A 23,877-nucleotide genomic window follows, 5' to 3' on the forward strand; every position below is an offset into this window, starting at 1 on the left:
ATTTTTTAAAGCTTGAGCGAAACCAGGAACTGCAGCCATTCCTCACTTTCTCTTCTTTCCTCCTGTATGCTCTCAGGGTCTCATTCTCTTCTCGTGTACATTGTGGAGGGGTTAGATTCCTAAGGTTTTCTTTCCTCTCTTCTCTGCCTCTGCTTTCCTTTTAAACTTTCCAACTCTTGAGAAGTCTTTGGGATCCGGATTCTGCTGTGTCTTGTCTGAAACTCAGCCTCGGAAGGGGGGCCATGGTTTTATATCTGCGAGGTTCATACGGTAGCTACGAGCTATTGGGCACTTGAAATTGAGGAATGCGTCTGAGGAACTGCATTTTTAAGTCTATTTAACTGAAATTAATGCATTCATTAGTTAATTCATTAATTGAAATTAATTATTTTATTGAAATAAATCAATGGAAAAATTTAAACAGATACTCAACCCATGTATTGGAGAACGTTTAAGTACGTTAGGAACAACTTGGGTATATGAATCCACTTTTTCAATTGTAAATATCATGAAATCTAAATACTAATCAAGTTTTTCCGAAAAAAGTTTAATGTCCATGTTGAAGTGTGCTGTCTGTAAGTGTGAAATACCAGTCTGAATACTAAGTACCAAAAAAAAAAAAAAAAAAAGGAAAGAAAAGAAAAAACCTTAATTAATATTTTTATATTGCTTACATATTGAAATAATATTTTGCAATATTGGGTTTAGTCAGATATATTATTAAAATTATCACCTGTTTCTTCTTCTTTTTTAATACGGCTGCTACAAATTTAAAATTACTTGTAGGGGTCCCATTATGTTTCAGTTGCTAGGTCGAGTAAAAGTGCAACTTAACAATCAGCAACTTTTTGAGGCAGTTCAGAAATAACTTCCTATACAGCTGTTTTAAAACTCGTGTTCTAGCTTCCCTCGTTAGTATAGTGGTAAGTATCTCTGCCTGTCACGCGGGAGACCGGGGTTCGATTCCGCCACGGGGAGACAACACATGGTTGTTTCTTGGTAGCTGGCGCTGAAACAAAAATTAACCTTAAATTTAGATTCTAAGAGTATGTCGCTCGCTTGCGAATTTCGTGGATGGTAACTAAGAGTACTAGTGCGTGATGTTATTTTGACCCTGGTTCTTCGTTAAATGCGTTGGATAATTAATCCTGCAAGCAGTTTCCACCTGATTTGCCACTTAGTGTATCTTCTCCCATCCCTATAATTTCCTACTGCCCACTAGAAGAACGTCCGAGGATCCAGGCTCTGCCCTAAACCCTGCTGTACTCAGATTCCCACCTTTCCTTGTCATCTCCCTCATCCGTGATTCACTAGACGCTCCTTCTTTCTTCCTCCCGTGTATATTGCTATTCAGTAGGGGCCAGCCTCAGTTTTCAAGAATGTGTTTTTAAAATTTTCAAATACATGAAGTTTTTAAAAGTTATTTTTTAAAATTGCTTTCTGAGTTAAATTTCATTCAGTTCAAAGAGACATATACAATAGATTCCATGAATAAGCTAAGACTTCTTTTATGGCTTCATATAAAGTCAATTTTCATATACGTTCCACGTGCATTAAGAAGAATGTTTAAGTGAGAATTATTGGTTGCACAGTTCTATATATATCTATTAAATTAAGCTTGTTAACTGTGTTTCTATGCTTATTTTTTTTCTCTGCTTGACTTATCAAATGCTGAGAGAAGTATGTTGAATTCTCTCCCACTGTGGTGATGGATTTGTCAATTTTCCTTTTGGTCTAATAATTCTTGTTTTTATACTTTAATGCTTTTTAATAAATACATATGTGTTTAGAGCTATTATATGTTCAGCATGAGTTTAATCTTTTATTATTATGTGGTAACCATTTTCATCCCTAGTGATGCATTATTTCTTAAACTTTATTTTGTATGATATTATATAGCTATATACCAACTTTCTTTTCATTAGAATATTCCTGACATATCTTTTCCAATTCTTTTACATTCAGTCTTTCTGTTTGTGTTTTAATGTCTTTCTTCTAAACAAAATAAAATGTATTTTAAAAATCCACTTTTGTCTTTAACTGGCAATTTTTCTCCAGTTATATTTATTGTGATTACTGATATATTTGGATTTATTTCAACACCCTATTCTGTACTTTCTTTTTGCCTCAGCTTTTCTTTTATTCTTTTTTCCCCCTCTCTTCTTTAGGATTGCTGTCATGTGTACATGCAAAGTGAAGCATAAGAAATGTATGTATATTTAGAATAAACTTGAAAGTTAATTTTTGTGGCCAATTCAATAAAGGAGGTGAAGATGAAAGTAGTGGTTCCCAAACTTGGACTTCACAGACTAGTAAAAATTTCCCCCAAATGTTGGTGACCAATGTAGGGTTGCCAACTTTTTATTTTGCCAAGTCAGGAAATTAACAAAACAACTACAGCTACATCAACTATCATCTATCCTTATCATAATTTTATAAAAGAAAGGACATTTAAAAACAACATTTTAGACTGGAAAAAAACAATCCCAGCTTAGAGGCCATGTGGTACTTACCTGAGACACACACACATATAATATATACACACACATTTATAACAATGCATATATATATATTTGTGTGTATTCTCATTTCATTGGAAATCACTGAAATCTCTGATCTGCACCTAGACTGGAACCCACTAATTAGAGGATGGTGGTGTAGAAGGAAGAAGGAGGTTCTACATGGAGTTTCCGGGGGCGCCTTGGGACTTGGACAACAGAAAATGTCTGCTTGTATGTGCCCGAGTGCAGCAAAGAACCAATGTGGTAGATGGGTTGGGTACGCCTGGGGCGGAGGTGTTACTCAGGAAGCCTGCGGCTGTTGAATGGCCCAAGAACAAAGAAAGGAGCTTTTCTTCAAGCTGGAGAGTAGAGAGAACCTTACTAGGCTCAGCACTGACCAGTTGATAATGTTGGATAAGGGGTCTCTACGCTTATATATTTAGATCTGGATTACGTCAGTGTGAAAGTCCTTGAATTACAGGCGTTTATAAACTCTGTGTTCTGTCTGGGTGCTTAATATACTAGTAGAACCTTTCAAAACAACCGGAGTTGAAGATTAATTTTGTTACATTAGGCTCTCTTACTTAGATATGACATTTTGCCAGACATTATTGGATATATGATGCGGTATTTTAAAATTTCACAGTAATAAGCTTACTGTTAAGTTAACACTCGCGCATGTATACATAATTAATGTATAAATTGCCCAAATCAGCAAATAAATTTAATATACTTTCCGGAGCAAAAGCAAGTGAACTCCTGAACCCACAGACAGCATTCATTTTGGGTTCCCCAAAGATCCTCCATTCATTCATCGTCAATGGCTTTAATTTTCTTAACATCTTCCAGGTAGAAACTGAGTCTGTTCTCGGATCTAAGCAGGTGCAGGCGCGGGAAAAAGATCTGCTTCTTTCGGGGCTACCGGCGGTGCCCTGGTGCGCTGGAAGGTGACGGCTCCACTGTTTCCACGTGGTTCTTTTGGAGACACAGAGAACACTAGAAGTTTATTCTTCAGTGAACTAACTTGGCAGCAACTGCTGCCATTGTCTGTCTCTGTGGCGCAATCGGTTAGCGCGTTCGGCTGTTAACCGAAAGGTTGGTGGTTCAAGCCCATCCAGGGACGGAAATGTCACCCGCTTTTGGACCCTAGGATAAACTTACACAGGAAGCGAAGAACCTCAACACTTCAACTTTCTCAATTACTTATTTAGCTTGCGTGTGAAGTCAATGTCCTTCTCCAGTCCCCACTTATCTTGCCCCAGCTGTTTTGCTAGCAATTTCGAAAGAGTTGAGCCTTCTGTGTTTTGCTAGCAGTTTCGAAACAGTTGGTTTAAGTGATTAGGGTTGCAATTAGCACAATTTTTACTTGCTCAAGTAAGGTTCTACTAAACTGCTTCATGAAACTCATGTTTTAAAAATATTTACCAACCAAAGCAGGTAAGTACTCATAATCCAAACATAAACCTTTCTCCAAACCTATGTCTGCCTTGCTTTTGTACTTGTATTTCCTACCTTGTGAAATGGGTGTTTCCAGGATCTGGGCCCTTAATCATGCTACTTTCTGCTATTTACCAAGTTTTGGAGAGCCTGTTTTCTAAATATTTGAATATCCACCTTCCTCTCCAGCTTGCTGACATTTACTTACTCATTACTTACGCCTTGAGTTCCTGCATTGACTATCTAGCAGCCTAGGCAATTTCCTGTCTTCAACTGTCCTCTCCCTTCCATCCTCCAAGTAGCTGCCAGAGAGGCTTTCTGAAATGCAAACCTGTTCTGCTTAGGATCCTTTAATGACTTGCAGGGTCACTACAAACCCCTTAGCTTGGAAGGCAATGCCTTTCATGATCTGGCTCCTGAGCACTCTCCTGTCCTTCACTTTCTCTTTAGACTGGAACAGAACCAAACTACTTTTCTGAATCCCTACTTTGGCTTTTGAATCTGCCCATGGGCCTTCAGTGTTTCTCCTTTTTGCCTGGCAAACTCCTAGACATTCATCACCACAACACCAAAAATTAAGACTCTTTTTCTGCAGCCCTTTCTTCATTCTCTCATTTATGTTGTTGTTTTTGTTTTTGTTTTTTTTTTTTTTAAATTACTAAAATAGAACTTCCTCCAGGGAGTAAGCCTGTGTTGTTCATCTTGATATCTCCAGCACCTAAACTCAAGCTCGGCACATTGTAAGTACTAAATAAATATGAGTCGAATGTTCAATGTTTCCAAATGCCCTTGTCTCATGTCGGAATCTCATCTAATGTTCACATACCAAGCTTGAATTATCTTGGCATAAAGCTCATAGTTGACACAATTAGGCTGACCCTAAACCTCTGCCCAGGCCCTATCTCCTTCCTACCTGTGCCTTCTCTTACCCGCTCCATGCTTTAAAACTACTTCTAATTCCCATTCACCCTCCTATAAAAGTTCCCCTTTGCCCAGTTGTCCCAGCAAAATTTGATAATTCAGCAAGCTAATTCATATGAATTGTGGTGAGATGATTGCGGAGGGGGTAGGGTGAGGTTTCATGAACCCAAGCTAATCCCTGACAGAATTTTGAAAAGACAATGGGAGGGAAAAAGGATATAATTCATGTTTTATCATCATGACTTTTCCATTTTCTCCCTAAGAGTAGCATGCAGGGTCTTGTAAAATGCTTTACTGGAATCAAGAAATGTTCTGTTGAAATGTTCTGTTTCTTCTAAAACAGAGAGATAGCTAAAGCTTTCTTGCATAAACAGTGATTGCCTTCTCCACCTCCACTCCCTTGTTACTGACATGCTGATGGATTTCGAAGATTCATAATTTAACTCAGTAGAGGTTGGTATATTTAATACTGGTTATCCAACATTTGTTTAACAGATGATGTGAACAAAGCTACATCTGAATTAGATACTGAAACGGAAAAGCTGGTTTTATAGTTCCTGCCCCTACTTTCTCTAGTTCTCACTATTGTGGCCAAGAAATGCATCCTCAGCTCCTGCCCATTTCTTCCTGTTCAGTTGTGGCTGACTTTTTTATGCTTTCTCAGTTTGGACGCTGAAATAGCTCTCTTCCCTGAGCTTAATCTGGGACGGTAATGTTACTCTCCTTCCTAAGGGTTTATTCTGTGCTTTCTTTTCTAAATCCTCCGACTCCTATCCCCCTTCCTAGGACCATTCCTACTCATGACATTAAGAGGGTTTATCATTATATACTTGCAGATCATCCCAATTCTGACAGGGGCTCCCCTGAAAAACTCACTTCTGCATCACCTCTGTGATTTTCTTTTACCTTCACCATGGCTCATGTTCTAGGAATACAACCCAGATGGGGGTCTCCTCTGGTCTGTCCGGGACTACCCTGGACTTTTTCAGCCACCTCCTTCATTGGTTCTTTTTTATTATGATTATTATCGAAATATAGTCTCCTTCATTGGTTCTGCTGTCTCCTCAGATCCCCAGCAGTACTCACAGTCTGTCTAGAAGGAGTTTTACAGGGCCTTGAAGGCAACCAACCCTGCAACAACAGATGCAGATCACTATCCAGCTGGGTCTCAACCACTAATTCTCTTATCTGCTTATCCATTTATTTAAGAACAATATTTGTATATCAAGGGTCACTTTCAAGTGTCTGTCTTTTGTTCCTTTGCTGTGATGGAATGGTTGGGATAGAGAAAATATCCATGTAGCCCTGAGACTTCTATTCCTGGTAATGCAGCTACTTACTGGGGTTTCACTGTTGGCACTTAAAGATCACAGCCCTTCCTTTCTATAGGAGATCAAGAGAAAACAGAATTGGATAAAGGACCCTCAGCCTAGACTCTGATGTGTCATTTTCCTGCTGCTCCCAGAGATACCTGTTGGGAATGATGGTGCTACATAATTTGGAACGAGGTTTAGAGTTGCTGCTTTTATTTCTCTCATTTGTCCTGAGAACCTTGGCTCCATGTGACTTTGGCACCCCTACAGTCCTTCTTTGAGCTTCGAAGGTCTCTCTGCACAGAGAAATACAGCCCTGTATCCACCGCAAACAGGAGTCCCAACAACAGGCAGAGAGCGATTTGGTGCCAAGGTGGAAAGAATAGTGGATTTTCTAGACCTAATAGGAGAAGCAGAGGGACAAGAAAAAATGACATTTGTTAAGGCAGAAATTAGAAATAAACACTGAAATAGCTGAGGTCATGAGTAGGAAGTCTCTCTGACACCTGCTAAGTGACAGATTCTAAAGAATGGTCAGGGAGTCTGGCGGAAATTCATTGCTTCCTCCCACTGGATCTGAGTGCTACATGAGCAAAAGTGTTTTCATGTTTGATAGAGGTATGTGACAGGGAGTGTTGAGCAAGTTAGGTTGTAGCTGGGTTTTGTGTGAAATTGTGAAAGTTGTCAAAGTTTAAGTTGGAGTGAGAACACTATTTCTTAATTCAGTAACTCTCTTGTGTCTCAAAATTAAACCCATAATTTTCATCCCATTAAAGAAAATCTAAAAAAAAAAAGTGAACCGTTGAAATTTGCTGCTTATCGGCAGAAAATTGATAATATTTCTTTATTGAGGCTCAGTAACTAATAATCCAAAATCAAAAGAGGTATAATTTGTTTGTTTGCAATCTCTTAGCCCTTAATATTCTTATTTTAAAGTCATTCCTTGCTGTTGTCTATAAACTGGTAACATTAAAGTGGATTTTTAGTTTAAATTTTTTAACTCTTTTTTTTAAACATTTTTTATTGAGTTATATGTTGTGTAAATTTTTTTCTCTTAATTTTGATTTCATCTCAAGCTTAAAAATATGTTACCAGTAAAGTATAAATAACTCTCATATATTCTTTACCTAGATTTACTAACTGCTTGCATTTTGCCCCCATTCCCTTCATTATTTGCTCTCTCTTTCCCTAACTATTTGAGAGTAATTACTTTCAATTTAAATTTTGATGAAGTTATTTTGTATACAAATTATGGCATTGTTTTGTTAAAATCTCTAAAGATGTGCATCTATCTTGCTGTCTTACTACATGTAAATTGCTTACAGTGTGCGTATTAGTCTGATTACAGGTGGAAGTTTTGTGAAATTAGGAAGTCCGGGAGCACTGCGGTAGAGGATCTCTGACCCTGGAGGATGGCACTACAGAAACTGGAGGTATTTTTCAAGTGACTTAACAGGGTTCAAAATCCTGTCATAGAACATTGGTACCTGTACAATCCTTTCATTTTGGTTAAATATATAGGCTTTGAATCTTTTGTGTGACCTTAGAGACAAATTAATTACCTTCCTTTTTTCCCACCTCAGTTACTTCATCTGTAAAATAGAGTCACTATTACATATCTCATAATGTTGTGAGGGGTTTCTATGATCACCAAACTAGATGCATATAAAGAAGCATTTAGCACAATATCCAGCACACTGAAAGATGCCGAATAAATGTCAGCTTGTCTTTGTTACAGAAGAGGAAATTGAGCTTCAGAGAGACTAAGTGGCTACAGTCACACAGTTAATTAGTAGCAGAGTCAGAACTCAAGTTCTGGGCTCTTTCTGGAAAAAGTGAGGGGTTACTGCCAGCTTGGCTCTTGACTAAGACTTGAGGCTTGGAGGGGAAAGGAGGGTAGGTAAAGATGGGCCAGCGTGAGGGAGACACATAACATTGTGGGCATGGTTTGAATGAGGTATGTAAGGACAGGTGTATTTATGGGAGAGAAAATGTGGGTTTTGCTCCTGCTGTCACATTGCAGAGTGAATAACATCTCTGAGTCCCATGTAAAGAAGTCTGGAATAGTCAGCAATCTCCTCCCAACTCATCTTCCCAATATGAATGCAGACTACCCACACAGGGGGCTCTCGGCCCTCTAGGATTGCACATCTCTTACCTTTAACAGTGATGTCCACAGCCTTTGAGGACTCATTTTTATTCCCGATAAGCCCCCTGCAGAAGTAGGAGCCACTGTGTTCAAGTGTTGCTTTTGAAATGTTGAAGTAAGAATTCCAATGATAAAACATCTGCCCTCTGCCATTCTGGAAATATTGGACCTTGTGTACAGGACGGTTCTTCCAGCTGTGGCATCTCAGCCAAATGGGCTCCCCCTCCTTGACCACCCTCTGAGGGGCTTGGAGCAACAGCCAGTCTGAAAGACACAGGAGGCCTCAGCAATCAGTGCAAAGCTCTTATGAAGGGAATGTTCACCACCCAGATCCTAGGGCAAAATGGGAATCTGGACTGGAAGCCATCCTTACAGAACTTTCTTTGGGAAAAAGCCAACTAGGCCCTGCAAGAGAACTCAAGTCACACCAAGAACTTTTTTCTAATGAGGGAGAGGAACAGAAACACACAAGATTAAAACATAAGGTTAGAGCAGAGGAGCAAAGTGACAAGGCAGGTGAGAAGCAATCTGCAGGGTTCTTAAATGCTACACTTGGCTTTGCTATGACAGGTATTAAGGAGCCACTGTAAGCTCTCCAACAAAGAATAAAAATTGTATTAGAAAATTATTTGTCCAATTAAAGGAAAGGTAGACTTCAGAAGGAAGAGACAGTTGTAGGAATGTTGGCAGACTCTTGTGCCAGTCAAAAAGAAGGTCACTGAGTGGTCACAGGAGTGGCTGCAGAAATAGTGAAGGAAAACTCAATATAAAAGTCAGGGAGGAGAAAGAAAGGCATGCTTGGTATTGCTCATGGTAATTGGTGGTTTCTGAAGGGCCACAGTGTCTCAGTGAGGCCATCTTCATCACTAAGCAAGCTTTTAAGACAGAAAATTTTGTATCACCAAGATACTTGTTCTCACAACTGCCTCGCCAAGTAACCAGACTCCACATCCACAGAGAGAACTTGAAGTCATGGTCAGGAAGTTGACTTGAATAATTAAAAATAATATTGCAGAGAAAATTTAAAATGACATGAGGAAACACTCATGAGATAATGTTAAGTTAAAAAGACAGAATAAAAAATATATATGCACAGAAAAAAAGAAAGAACATGCACTTGAATAGTAACAGGTGTTACATATGTAATCATATATGTATATATAATCTAGTGGCTTTTGGAGGAACATTCTTATTCCAATCCAGCTATCATGGACTCAGTGAATGTCCATATGTACATTCATTCAACAAATACTTTATTGAACACTCCCTCATAGGTTATAAAGACTGGGGATACCCAGATGACTAAGACACATGATCCCCTATATCAAAGAACCCGTGGTCTAGACGTAGAAACACACATACTCAGAAATAATTACAATACAATGTGTTAAGTGTTACAACAGGCTAGGAACAAAGGACTGCAGGGCCAAAGAGAATGGAACAAAGAAATTTTGCCCAAAGAAGGTAAGGAAGGCTTCTCAGAGAAGGAGATAAGTGAAATGGGTCCTAAAGGATGATCAGGAGTTTGCCTGGTGAAATGAGTGGTCTTGGTGACAGTTTGATACAGTTCTCACTGATTAGACTTTGAAAACCAGTTTCTAGAGACAAGTTTAAGACAAACTAATAACTCTCTGACTTGATTTTTCTATTGCTTCCTGTTGGAAATTCCTCATTTTATGTGGTCATAGGTAGCCATCTCTTACCTAGCATATTAGGCATTCTTCTTATAGCTCTGTAGAGTGAGAACTCTGACAGCTAAGTGACACAGTCAGGCAAAGGGGCCACAAAAGTAGCTTTGGACGCCTAATTCCATGGAACTCTGCTGTAAGTCCATCTTCATTAGGCCCTCCTTCCCCTCCAAGATTTTTCCATTCACATACATTGTACAGATGGGGCAGCCATGGAGGTAGTCAGGCTTACAAGGTGACACTGCAGGTACTAGGCTATGTGGTGTGATTCCAGGGACACCAGGAGAGATGTCTGCCTCCAAAATACTACCACTACTTGCATCTGATGCCTAGATTACGTTACTACCCAAAGACTTTCATTTCATGATGGACGTGCAGGCTGAACATGTATATATCTCTATTAGGACAGATGGGACATTGCCAAATTTATTCCAAAGTGTGAAGTTGCCTGGGGCATTGATGCGGGAAGAGAGATAGATATGATACAAGATTAGGGATGACTTGGGGGATAGCTTCAGGCATTGTGTGTCTGAAAGTGAGGAGATCGATGTCCTAAAAATGGACTCATTAATTTATTCAATAACTATTATTGAGCATTAGTGTCATGCCCTGACCTTCAGATGACATCATTCATATTGTATATATTCTGTGTGATTGTTGATTCCTGGAGCTGTGCAGTGCAGCAGCCCTGGATCTAGTGTGTGCCAGGCTTTGACAATTTTACCTGAGACCTACTTGTAACTAGGACTACAATTCTGATATCATTCATTGGGACCACAGATCATCTCATCTTAGTTTTAACCCCCAGGAACATTAACCTCTGGCTCTTCCCAAGTCTTTCAGGGTCTTTTGTTTTACCCATTATTGATGATTTCCCTCTTCGCCTTCACCTACTCACCTACGTGGACTTCCAGGTGCACTGGGTCACTGAGTGCAGAGAGGCCTGTCTGACACTTGTATTCTCCACTGTCTTCAACTTTGGCTTCTATGGTGAAACTGGAGGCCTGGTTTGAGATGAAGCTCCCATTGTGCCACCACTTTGTGGAACTGTCTCCAAGAGCGTAGTCCCCCTGACACTTCAGAGTCACAGTGTCATCCTGGAGTACCCGGTCCCACTGAGGATCTAGGAGCACCACAGCCTTTGGGAGATCTGCTGAGGAGTCAAGAGAATGTAGAGAAGGGCAGGGGAATGAGCTGGTCCCACACTGGCATTCCCAGGGAGGCTCAAAGCCCATTGCAAACCCAGGGTTGGCAACTCTGCCTTAGTATGGGACTCTGTCTGAGTATCTTGGCTTGAAGACACTTGGCTCCATTCTTGGCCTCTCTTTATCTTGAGGAAAATTGACCAGAAGAGCATAAGGTCAAGCCCCATTGTGTTGGGTCAAGCCCCATCCCTGCCAACCCCACATCAGCAGTTTTCCATGCAATAAACATTCCCGAACACCCTGTGGCTATTACACATTTATGTGCCTCCCTTGATCAGTCTAAAACCATAATGCAAACTCACCGGCTTGAGTGCCAGCTGAAACTGTAAGAAAAAAGAGTGAAACAAATATTGAGTAGAAGCAGAGATCAAGGTGACTGGAGTGTGGACTGAGATTAAACTCCCCTGCCTACCTCTGCCCTGGGAGGCTAGTAATCCTAAGAATCAAGATAAATGTAGTGAATTGTTCTCCCCTTGCCTGCTCTCTGGTCTGCAATGTCTGGGCCTCCTACTCCACGGTCCCCCCAACTCCCTGTTTTCAACACCATTCTCTTACTCCTTGGTCCCTGTTCAAACTCCCAAATTAAAGGTACAGATTGAATATCCCTGAATCAAGTCATAGACACAACCTCAACCCAAGTCCCCTGGAAAAGGTAGAAATTAAAAGTCTTAGAGGGGAGCACCGGAATGTCAGAATGGGAGAGACAGACCTTAAGGACCATCTAGTCCATACTCTTCAATTTATGACGAAACTGAGACCTCATGTTCCGCTTCGCCTCCTGATTATGCTCTCAAATCAGAGCCAGCATTCTCCACATCTCTAACCCCCAAAGCTTTGTCCTAGGAGCTAAATCTAAGTCTACAGATGTGGTGAGGGGCCCTATTCCTTGGTAGGAGACCCACCCTTGCCTTGGAAAAGGATCTCTGCTGAACCCAGGGCATCTTGAGCTTCTCTCCCAGCCAGGGTGAATCTGACTTACCCAGAAGCAGCAGAGCTGTTGGTAGTAGCAGCTGCCACATGCTGTGTGTTAGAGCAGACAAGTCACCACTGATATCCGGAGCACTACAGGGACCTAGCTGACTTGAAGAGAGGAAGTAACAGCCTTTATCCCAACCCCTCAGCCCATTACTTCATTGGTTTCCCTTTCCGGGAACATCATCTGACTCATGAATCTGAACTCTGCCATATGAGCCCTCACTTCTCAGGTGGATCCACCCAGTGCCACGACCAAGACAACATGACCCTGGGAATGAGACTCGCAAGGGAGAGCATTCCCCAAGGGGTCTTTTGTTCTACCTCAGAACTTCTCACTCTCCTGCTTGGCCCAGACCCAGCTCCCTCCAGCCAGGGCTTGTCTACAGAAAGTAGTCATTTAAATCTTTAGACCATTAGATGTGTCGCTCACCCCAGTATTATCTCCACCAACATTTTCTTTCAAAATTCAAAATGCATAGGATCTATAATCCACAGGAGCTACTAACTTCTTAATGTGAATTTGATCATGAGATTTGCATCCCCTGCTGAAAGAAACACAAGTAGTGGGAGGCAAGTGGGCTCTGGGAGGAAGAGATACCATCGAAAAGTTGGAAGGAACACAAAAAGGGTAGAGGAAGGAAGAGGGCAAGGTGAGGCAAGGACGGGAGATCTTCACCTTCACCCCAGTGTTACCAGGACTGTGCTGGGCCACAGTAGTTCAGGTTAGCTTGGGCCCCTTAGGGACCCCCTGGGCCCAAGCTGGTCTGTGAGCCTTGCAGCCTGGGTTCCAGGACTCCTTACCAGAAGAGATGGAGGTGCAGGGTCAGGAAGTGGTAAGATTGCTAACCTCTTCTCCTTTTTCTAAATACCTCCTGACAGTACATACACACCCATTCCCTCCCCCTGCCCTTTGTTTGCTCTTACATCAGCCCAGGTCTTAGAAAATCACATACTTAAAAAATTTTTTTTAATTTTAGGGGTAGATAATTAAGCTTACTTATTTATTTCTAGAGGAGGTACTGGGGATTGAACCCAAGACCTTGTGTATGCTAAACATGTGCTCTACCACTTGAATTATACTCTCCCCTACTACAGACAGAAATCAAATGGCAGTGCTCGGCCATGTCACTCTCGAGGCAGGTTCCTAGACATCTGGAACAACTCTCACTTGGAAAAGCCTTGGAAACGCCCAGGACACGAGCAGCAGACAGATGTGGCCAAGTGATATTTGAAGGCAGAGGCTGACACACTGCTTTGGATCGATTCCCTTTTCCTTTCCAGAGTCATATAAAAACCACTTCAATTCGAAGAAACAAGTTTCAATTTTTGTTTTGTTTTGCTCCTGTGTAGAGTTCATCAATCCTCCCCCATTCCCATCCTCCCCACCCCCCATCAGCTGTTCCTGCAGCAGCCCCTCCCCGACAGGCCCTTGGAACAGATGTCTGATTAGAAAGCACAATGGAAACCAACCAAGCAGCCATTCTAGTGTTTCGTCTCAAGTAATTTATTTACATCTTGCAAAATCCAGAATAGTATCCGAAAACCTCAGGCTCCAGCCTGTAGCACTTCAGTTTATCTGGGAAAACGGAAGCAGAAAGAGTGCCTTCAGGGCTTTCTGTGGCTTCTGAGGCGAAAGGTGGCTGTCCTCGGCCCTCTCTGTTGTTCATTATTACCAAAGTGATTTCTGCCATATAATGTGGTGCAAGGCATTCACTTTAGCTTTCCTTCTTTGAGGCTTTATTTCCTTCTTGACGCATCTTCCGTCTGTGGACTTCAGATGGAGGGAGGAATTGTCGACTGCAGAGAGGACAGGCTAGACAAATAGAAGAGAAGGGAGAACACTGGAGGATTGCAAAAGAGTGGGAAACATCCTGCAGGTTTTCATGAAGCACTTATTGAATCATCCTCAGATTGAGTGTTGTTGGGGTGATGAGGGTTAATTTTACAGAGATAGGTAAAATGGAATTTTTTTAAAGAAAATGGGCTTGGCGTATCTTGTACTGGAGTGTTTGCCTTCATGCTTGGTTTTTTTTTTCTTTTTCCCTTCATTCTTTTCCTTACTCCCTCCTTTCTTCTCTTCCCTCATGTTGAAATGACAGCCACAGCATGAGGGTCTGAGATTATAGAGGTTGATCAGTTGATCAGTTATCATCCCCTGGGATTTATAGTTTCTTAGAGGGAGACTACCCGATAAGCATGTGAAGTGCTAAAGGGACTATGAGAGAGTTTGTGAAAATCTGTGTGTGCACAAAGAAGGCAGTGGCTATATTTATCTGGGGGAGGAGTCCACGTGGAAGAGAGAACACTTTAATTGGATCACAAGAGATAATTGTGTGTTCAGCAGGAAGGCTTTGGGAAGAAATAGACATTTCAGGGAAAAGGAGCAGCCTGAGCAAAGACTTGGTGTGAAATAGGCTGGCATGTTTGCAGAGCTGGATATAGCACCACAAGATTCCAGAAGACTACAAAGGAGAAGCACAAGCTCCTAAAGGGTCAAGAGGGCTGGATTTAAGATGAGTCTGGTACGGAATCCGAACTTTAGTACTTACTTAACCTGTCTAGGTCTCAGTTTCCCTATCTGTAAAATAGGACTAACAAAAATGGTACTAACTCCAAGGAGTTCTTGTGAGGCTTAAATGAAATAATGCATATGAAGTTGTTGATTCCATATCTGGAACCACACCTGCTGATGACTATTAGAAGTGCAATAAATAGAAGTGAGGGTGTCCCTGGTTTTCTGACTTAAGTTTTGACACTCCCATCTCCTGTACTCCTTTAGGAGCTTGTGTTTCTCTTCTGTAGTACTCCTCATATTTATGGACTTTTAGGTCTTTGAGGTCAGGGAATCTGTTCCTCTTGTTCATCACTGTATCACCAGTATTTAGCACAGTGCCTGGAAAGGACTAGGCACTCAATATTTATCAGGTGATCACGAAGGACTCTTTATGTCATGGTGAACAGTTTGTGCTTTCTTGAACTGCTATCAGGGTAATTTTTGCAAAATGTAAAATGATCATCAAGTTTTTAAGCTGTGGAATGGCATAGTCCAAGAAATAAGTTGGAGGAGAGAGAGATTGAAGGTGGAGGGAAAATTTGGGAAGTTATTTTAACAGTCTAGCTGAGAGATAGGAGATTCTCTATTAAAGAAGTGAAAATGCAATGGAAACAGTTAGGAGAGATGTTAAGAAGGTAAAATGGACAGGATTTGGATGAGTGATTGGCTATGAGAAGTGATGAAGTAGGAGGGGGTAGGTAATGCTCAGCTTTCTGATTTGGGTGGTCAGGAGAATGGTGACATATGTTATGGATGTCAGAAATAAAAATGAACAGGCTTTCAGAGAGGGAGATAATGATCTCAGCTTTGACATTATTGAGTTGGAGGTTGGTGGTGATTTTAGGTGGCGATGCCAAGTAGGCAGTTGGACATATGGCTCTGGAACTCAGAAGACAGTTCTGGATGAAACAAAATTTAGAAAGCACCAACATGGTTGATGTTTAAACTTTTGATAAAAGCTTTAGGCCCTCCCCAAAAGAAAATGCAAATATGCACACCATTTTCCTTGCAATTTAAGAAACTCCATGTGAAACCCATCCAGAGATTCTAGGTTAAGATGAAGTATGAATAAGATCTCTCTGACTTTAAGCATATTGAGTGAGAAAAAGGGGAACAGTGAAGGAAAGGAAAGAGAGGAATGTCAGGGGAAGAGGAGAGGATCAGTGACAGAAACTTAGCACTCAGCAATTTTGACAGTGTATAAAGGAAGAATAGCTGACAAAGGAGATCGGGTAGGGGAGGCTAAGGAAGAGAGGAGAACAGGGCAGCTTAGGGAGGACTGATCTTTAAGGAGGGAGAAGTCAATGGTATAAAATGCTGAAGAAAATTCCAAGGAAGTTCTTTCAATGTGGCGATCTAGGACCTATTCATGACCTTTGTCATTTCAAGGGCTGGGGTTGAAGAACAGAAGCTTGATAACTTTTGGTTGAAGATTGAATAGAAATGAAAAAGTGTTTTAATGAATTGAAGAATCTCTACTATAGAAGCATGTTGTCCTGGCTGTTCAGGATCCAGTTCCCTCCCACTTCTTATTCACATCTCATTCTCCCTCGGGGAAGCCCCAGTGTGAGGAGTCTTAGCACAAAGTGGTGATTGCTTTTTACTACAGAAACCAAAGGGGTCCAGATTTTCCTTTTTCCCACCTTGGCCTGGTGTTACGGGCTACACTGTGCCTCCCCCAAATGTATATGTTGAAGCGCTAACACCCAGTACCTCAAAATGTGACCTGATTTGGAGACAGGGCCTTTAAAGGAGTTATTAAGTTAAAATGAGGTCATTATGGTGGACTGGGAATACTTATAAAAAGAGATTAGCACGCAGAATTGTGTAGATGGAAAACCATGTGAAGACACAAGGAGAAAATGGCTATCTCTAAGCCAAGGAGAGTAGTCTCAGAAAACAAAAACACAAAAAACCCCCAACCCTGATGACACCTTGATCTCTGACTTCTAGCTTGCAGAACTGTGAGAAAATAAATTTCTGTGGTTTAAGCTCCTCAGTCTGTGGTGCTTTGTTATGGCAACCTGAACTGATTAATACAGAAAGTCAAAGAGCAGGCGTGTGACCTAGGCTTGGCCAATTTGTATTTTCTGGGATGTCAAATTCTGTATAAGTAACATGTATGCATTTATAAGGGAGAGGGATGGTTAAATCCCAGTTACCACAGCAGTGGGATAGACTGACCTGCCTCCAATTTCCATCTAATAAATTTTTTTTTTTTCTGAAAATTTTACTCTTTTTAAACTTTACTTTTTTTTAAACTTTACTTTTTAAAAAAAAATTTAGATTCTGATACAGTTGCTTATAATCAAGAGCCCCGAGTGACACAGTAAGAAATGAGAATCAGAAGATGTTAAGTAGAGGGGATCAAGGAAAGAAAGGGAGATTTTGTTTTGTTTTGTTTCTTTTTTATTTTATTTTATTTATTTTTAATTTTTAAACTTTTTTTATTGAGTTATAGTCATTTTATAATGTCGTGTCAAATTCCAGTGTAGAGCACAATTTTTTAGTTAGACACACATATATTCATTGTCACGTTCTTTTTTGCTGTGAGCCACCACAAGATCTTGTATGTATTTCCCTGTGCTATACAGTATAATCTTGTTTATCTATTCTACATTTTGAAATCCCAGTCTGTCCTTTCCCACCCCTCACCCTCTTGGCAACCACAAGTTTGTATTCTATGTCTATGAGTCTGTTTCTGTTTTGTATTTATGTTTTTTTTTTAATTAGATTCCACATATGAGCCATCTCATATAGTATTTTTAGATTTTGTTTTGTTTTGAGTGAAAGATTTGAACTTGCTCACAGGTCTTTGGGAAGACGTCAGTAGAATGGGAGAAGTTGGATTCATGACAAGAAGGGAAAACCTGATGAAGCAAGTGTAGATCTTCAAGACATGGGAATAAAACATGGGTGGAGACTTGGTTCTGAACTGGTTATGCAACATCTCTCCCTCTGAGTTATAAGGAGGTGGTGAGGAATATGCATATGCAAATCAGTTTTCAGATATTGAGTAAGAATGTTGAAGTACTTTATATCTGATTGCCCTGATTTCCTGGGTCAGGAGTCAGTCATTTACTGAAAAAAGAGGAGGTGAAGGTGATAGTAGGAGACTTAAGGGTACCAGAGGAGGTTTAGAATGGTAATTATGGTGAATAGAAGGAGAAGGAGCTGACAGTTTACATGTAAAAGGATTGCCAAGCAATGCCAAGGGCCCAGCAGGGGTTGAAGGTTATGGATTTGTGGCCAGGCCAGTCCTCAGTGTTGGTAACTTTTCTTCAGCAGTGGTCAGGCCAACTATTCTCTGACTAGCTTGCTGAGTGCAGTCCTAAGCAGGAGCTCAGCTGGTTATGTGTTATGGGAAGGATACTGTTTGAGGAGGAAGGAAATTCAGGTTTTGGTTTCAGTTTGACAGAGACTAGCTGTCTAGCCACTTCTCTTTTCTAAACCTCTGTTTCCTCATCTGTAAGTGAGGTAATTGAGCCAGATTTTGTCTAGTTCTTTCCATCTTAAATATTCTATAGTTTTGAATGCTGGCTCCCATCTGTAATTTCTAGACATTGCAGAAAGTAGTAAACTTTGTCTTCTAAAAAATCCTAATAAAGGCCATTGGACTATTTTGGAGACCCCAAGGAATTTTCTAGCAGAGCTAGCAAATTAATAGTTCTAATTAAAAGTTAATTATAAGAATTGAACTCATGCTTTCTTTCTCTTCCACGCAAACTAGTCAGAATTTACTAGGAAAATAAGGGTGACATAAAAAGAAACCTTAGTTTTGAAAAGGAAATGGAAATACTGTTTTGTTTTGTTTTTTATTAGTGCCATCCCTTCATCAGTGGGAGTATAAGAAGAGCTCAGAACCATTCCTAGAGATTCATTCTTGTTCCTCTCACCTATGCTTTGTGTCAATGCTTTAAACAATTTTCTGTTTGAAAATACACACATGACCTGTAATATATTCATACTATAAATAAGTGAAACAATTCGAAGTAAATAAAGTAAACGTGATATTCCTTTCCCCAGTTTCACTCCTCAGGGGGAAGTTTGTCATCCTTCCAGAACTTACCCTATACATTCATATTCATGTAAACACACATCTACTCATACAGATTTATATTTTGTTCATTTTTGTTGTTTTTGTTTACATATTATGTTATGTGATTATTCTGCAACTTGATTTTTTAAAACAATAATTCCACATACACATAGGGACACAAATGCACACACCACTCAGTATTTTCACATTTTTACTTGAAGAAAAAACATTAAAAAATATTTGTTTTTGAGGAACGTGTGGAAAGGAAGAGATGGTGTTAATCCTTTGACTTTCTTGTGTCCTTAAAAGATTCATTATCAGCATTAGAACAGGGCTTTCTCCTATACAGAGGTTGCCTACTTCACAGCCACTTCTCCATTTGCTCCTTGCTACCGAACATGATTTTGTTCAGATATATGGTGGCCATGAGCTTTAGGGAAGGCTAGACCTTTCCCCAGCCCCAGGAGGTGATTTTTGGTTCATCTAAGTCAGCAGTCCCCAAATTTGAGTTGTATCAGAATCAATGGAGGGCTTGTTAAAGTACAGATTAGTGGGCCTCACTCAGATTTTCTGATTCTGGTGGGGCCCCAGAATTTGCATTTCTAACAGATTAGGATATTGATGGTGCTGGTCACATTTTGAGAACCAAGTCCCTTGTCAGTGATTGACTCAGGACTGAACATGTGCTTCAGTTTTTGACAATGAGACTTCAGGAGCAATCTGCTAGGGGGAAATTCTGGGGCACAAGAAGTAATGAACTCTGTCAGTCTTTAAACATGGTAATGTATAAGGATGTGATGCTAGAAGCTGCTGCACCATCTTGCTTCCAAGAGGGAAATGACAGCAAAGCAAAGAGAGGGAAGTATCTGGTCTACTGATGACATAATTGAGTTATAGATAAACCAACCCTGGAACTGCACTATCTTCAGACAACTTGATATGTAGGATAGCAAAATAGTTCTTGTTGTTTAAGCCATCTGAGAGGAATTTTCTGGTACCTGCTGCAGAAAGTCACGTAAATGATACTTACACCTCTCTCACAGCCCAGGGAGACTCCTGGTGATATAGTTGCAGAGAAATTTACCTAAAGCCAGATTTTGAACATTTTTAGGTTGTTTCTAATTTTCATTATTTCTAACAATGCTGCAAAGAGCAACACTATTTTTTAAAATACATTTTGGCACATTTCCAAAGGCCATTTTCCCAGAAGTGAAATTACAATGTCATAGGTATGCATGTTTCTTACCTTTTGATAGTATTTCCACATTTCTTTCCAAAACAATTGTTTTAATTTACACTACATTCAGAAATCTATGTGAATGCACTTAATCACATTCTTTTTCTTGTCTTAGGTAGTTTAGTAGATGAGAAATGGGGTCTTGTCATTTTAATTTGCATTTCTTTGATTACTAGTTTTTGAACATTTCCCATGTGTTTGTTTATTAGTTGCATTTCCTCTTTCGTATTTCTAATAAGTGGAAAGCATTTACCACAGTGTCTGTCACACTTAGCCATTTACTATTGTTTAACCAAAGGTTTTTGGGTTTCTCTGTTGATATCCCTGCCCTTGCCTGTTTATCACGACTCTGTATTTTTCTCATTAATTGTTTTTATACTAAAAAATACCTCTTCTGGGGAGATGTAATTGAACAAATTTTTTTTTTCCACTTTGCAATTACTTGTTTATTTTGGGTTGATTTCAGTTTTGCATTATTCAGAAATTTAAAATTTTTGTGAGGGTCTCTTCCTTTGTATTTTTTGCTAAGTTTAGAAATCTTTCTTTCTTTGGAGAATTTGATTAAGATTCAGTGCTATTGTATTCTAGTTTTCTATAGCATGATTTTCCGGTTCATGCTATGGCCCTTATGAAATATATTTGTCTGTATTCTGAGAGACGTTGTCTACCTAATAACTTGCCTAATTGATACTTCCAAGTTCCTGCCTCTTAGCTCCCTACTTAAAACAAATTGTTTAAAATTAGCATAAAACTACGGACTAATTAGCTCATGATTTAAGATTAAGACTCTATCCCTCTAAATTGGATTATATGCTCTTTAAATATTAAAAAAAAAATTGGTAAAAAAACCCCGCAACATTAAATTTACTTTCTTAACCATTTTTAAAAGTATACAATTCAGTAATGTTAAGTCTATATCACATTGCTCTGCAACAGCTCTCTAGAACTTCTTTATCTTGCAAAACTGAAACTCTATACCCATTAAACACTAATTCTCCCTCTCCCCTCTTCCAAGACCTTGGCAACCACATTTGTTCTTTCTGTTTCTATGGTTTTGACTACTTTAGATACTTCTTATGAACAGAATCATATTTGTTCTTTTGTAACTGGCTTATTTTGCATAGTATGATGTCCTTGAGGCTCATTCATGTTATAGCATGTGAGAAGATTTCTCTCTTTTTAAAGGCTGTATAATATTCTATTGTATTAATGTTACATTTTCTTTATCTATTCATCTTTTGATGAACATTTGAGTTGTTTCCATATCTTGGCTACTGTAAATAATGCTGCAATGAACATGGGAGTTCATATATCTCTTCAAAATCTTGCTTTGAATTCTTTTGTATATATACCCAGGAGTGGAATTGCTGGATTGTATGTAGTTCTATTTTCAATTTTTTGAAAAACCTCCATACTGTTTCCATAAAGACTGCACCATTTTACATTCCCACCGACAGTGCACAAAGGTTCCAATTTCTCCTCATCCTTGCCAGCACTTGTTATTTTCTATTCTTTAGATAGTGACCAACCTAATAAGTGTGATGTAATATCTCATTGTGGTTTTGATTTGTATTTATCTAATTATTAGCGATGTTGAACATCTTTTAATATACTTGTTGGCTATTTTTATATCTTCTTTGGAGAATTGTCTATTCTTTTGCATGTTTTTAAATTGGGTAGTTAATTTTTTTGATTACTGAGTTGTAAAAATGTAGCTTTCTACTTTTTAATTTTCCTTAGAAAATATATCAAAGAGGTGATATAGAAATGTAAAGTGCTTGTTCTTTTTTTTTTTTTTTTTTTCCATATTACCAACTTTTTTTCCAGATACTCTTTCCTTCTGGTTAGGATTTAAATTTAATACAGAAGCACCTTTGGATAGAAATAGCTAAACATTCTCAAGCCCTTCAACCTTAGAAAGCCAGCACAGCCTTCCCAGAGGAGGCAATGTTTACACTGAGATCAAAAAGACTTCCCCAGATTTGAGTTCCTTGTAGCTTGAGCATAAGGAGATTAGTGTAGCAAGATGAAACTGAAAAAGAGTAAGTGGGTCTTTGTACCACAATGCCTTGCAGACTACCTTAAGGAGTTTGGACTTTATTCTGAAGGCATGGGCATCCATCGAATTATTTTAAGTAGGAAAGATTATTTTAATCCAATTTGTACTTCAAGAAGATTACTCTGGTTGTAGCTTATAAGCAGCTTGGAGGGAGTAAGACTGGGAGCAGAAAGATGAGTTAGGCTCTTGCAAAAGTCCTGGTGGCAGATGAAGATGGCTTGGGACTAAGGTAATGGTGGTGGAGTTTGGGTATTTAGCAAGGAGAACTGGAAAAATTAGTTGTGGATTATGAAAGAGAGTAAGGAAACCACAGAGAGATCTAGATTTCTGGCTTATGTGGTGCCAGTCCCTGAAATATTATGGGAAGAAGTTTAGCTGGGATGGAGCGAGGAGCTGTGATCAGCTCAGGTGTGGATATTTTCTGAGTTTGAGGTGCCTATAGGACATACCAATGGAGTGGTCAGGATCAGTTGGCTGTCTGGAAGGAGAGGTATGGGCTAGAACTTGAGACATGGACTCAAGTCCAAGCTGAATTGTGCTTTAGGGAATTAACTGGAAGACATAGAATTGATTCCTTTATTTGTTGAGGCCTTGGGGGTAGGTCTATTTCCAGTGACAAGAGGATAATTTTTAATCACTTAGAACCTCATTTATAGTTCTTCAAATGTTCTTATTGAATATTTACTTGCTATTGAGTAGGGCAGCTTCAGTCTTCTTCAGAAACAGTTTCCATCAACTCTCAGCAACTTTGGCTTAAGACAGTGTTCCTACTCTTCTGAATCTTTACCCTTGCTGGAGACCATGCAGTTGATACAGTTCAAGGACAAAGCAAGCTGGAGGGGGAGGCTCTAAGCCATTTGAGTTGCAGATCTTAGACGTTGGGATCTAATTCCACTTCAAATTATGCCTTAACATTAAGGGCCTAAAGCCAGAGTGCAAATTAATGAAAACAAGACTTTGATGCTACTGTCTGAGTCAAGAGTCACTCAAGCAGAAGAGCAGAGCAAGGGGTTTAAAAAAAGAGCATCCTCGCTCCCATTTGCTGGGTGTTTCTTATGTTAAACCACTCAGATCTTAAGTTTTCTTGAAAACTGGTTATCTGTGTCCTGCAGCTGAGAATTGCCTTGCCTTGACCACTTTGTTTCAACAGAGGACAGTAGAGAGCAGCAAACAGCCTGCTTTTCTAAGCCCAGGGGAAAAAAAAAATTAGAGAAAGTCATTCTACAACATTATTCCAATGTCAGGTTACCCAAAATACAGCACATCATGCTTCACGTGTTTATGAATGGAAGAGATCTTCGTGGAGGCAGGGCAGCCCCTGGAGAGCCAGCATCAGTTGAGGGACTCCCCTTGCAAACAAGAGTTCAGCTGTGTGCAACTTATGGGAGGCTTTATGGAGGAGTTTGGTCTTGAGACATGGGTATGAGTTGGCAAAATAGCTTCGTTCACAGAAAACAGCATGGAAGAAATATGGCAACACATTAAATTTGGGGAACAGCAAGAAACTTGATATTGGTGGAGTATAGGGTTGGAGTGGGGGCAGCAGTGATACATACACTCCAGAGGTGGGGAAGGACAGAGTGACCTTCCTGCTTCTGTCATTAAAAAAAAAAAAAAAACCAAACTCGTTCAGCATAAAAGACTCAATATGTCAAGCTACCACATTTTGGGACAGTGTATCATGACCTCCATCAGTGTATAGTGGTATCTCATTGTGTTTTTAATTTGTATTTCTCTGATAAGTAATGATGTTGAGTATCTTTTCAGGTGCTTATTTGGCCATTTAGATATCCTTTTTT

General features: G+C 39.8%; 2 protein-coding genes and 1 non-coding gene across 12 annotated transcripts in view; 2 read left to right on the plus strand and 1 right to left on the minus strand.

Annotated features, from left to right (window-relative positions):
- Positions 1-3,550: 3,550 nt before the first annotated feature.
- TRNAN-GUU (transfer RNA asparagine (anticodon GUU)) lies at positions 3,551-3,624 on the plus strand. The gene has a single exon. It is a non-coding gene; the product is annotated as a tRNA-Asn (tRNA).
- Positions 3,625-4,508: 884 nt separating this feature from the next.
- Positions 4,509-12,342, minus strand: LOC105105185 (low affinity immunoglobulin gamma Fc region receptor III-A). 3 transcript variants are annotated; one of them, XM_010998962.3, is made up of 5 exons: positions 12,194-12,342; positions 11,517-11,537; positions 10,908-11,162; positions 8,331-8,585; positions 4,509-6,572 (listed from the first exon to the last, which is right to left on the minus strand). In XM_010998962.3, the coding sequence occupies exons 1-5, from the start codon at positions 12,231-12,233 to the stop codon at positions 6,394-6,396; spliced, it is 750 nt and encodes a 249-aa protein (XP_010997264.1). In that variant the 5' UTR covers positions 12,234-12,342; the 3' UTR covers positions 4,509-6,393. The 3 variants fall into 3 exon arrangements, with proteins under 3 accessions (XP_010997264.1, XP_031291758.1, XP_010997265.1); XM_031435898.2 differs by having other exon boundaries at positions 10,908-11,159; positions 12,194-12,341; XM_010998963.3 differs by lacking the exon at positions 11,517-11,537 and having other exon boundaries at positions 12,194-12,301.
- Positions 7,527-23,877, plus strand: part of LOC105092686 (low affinity immunoglobulin gamma Fc region receptor II) — a 55,321-nt gene continuing 38,970 nt past the window's right edge. For 2 of the 8 annotated variants that reach the window (XM_064477923.1, XM_064477924.1), the window contains exon 1: positions 7,527-7,605. The gene's annotated coding sequence lies outside the window, so the exon portion shown is untranslated. The remainder of the gene's footprint in view (positions 7,606-23,877) is intronic. The other 6 variants (XM_064477922.1, XM_064477926.1, XR_010377516.1 and 3 more) reach the window with 5 other exon arrangements.

The sequence above is a fragment of the Camelus dromedarius genome, chromosome 23 (genome assembly GCF_036321535.1).
Source record: "Camelus dromedarius isolate mCamDro1 chromosome 23, mCamDro1.pat, whole genome shotgun sequence".
Classification (NCBI taxonomy): domain Eukaryota; kingdom Metazoa; phylum Chordata; class Mammalia; order Artiodactyla; family Camelidae; genus Camelus; species Camelus dromedarius.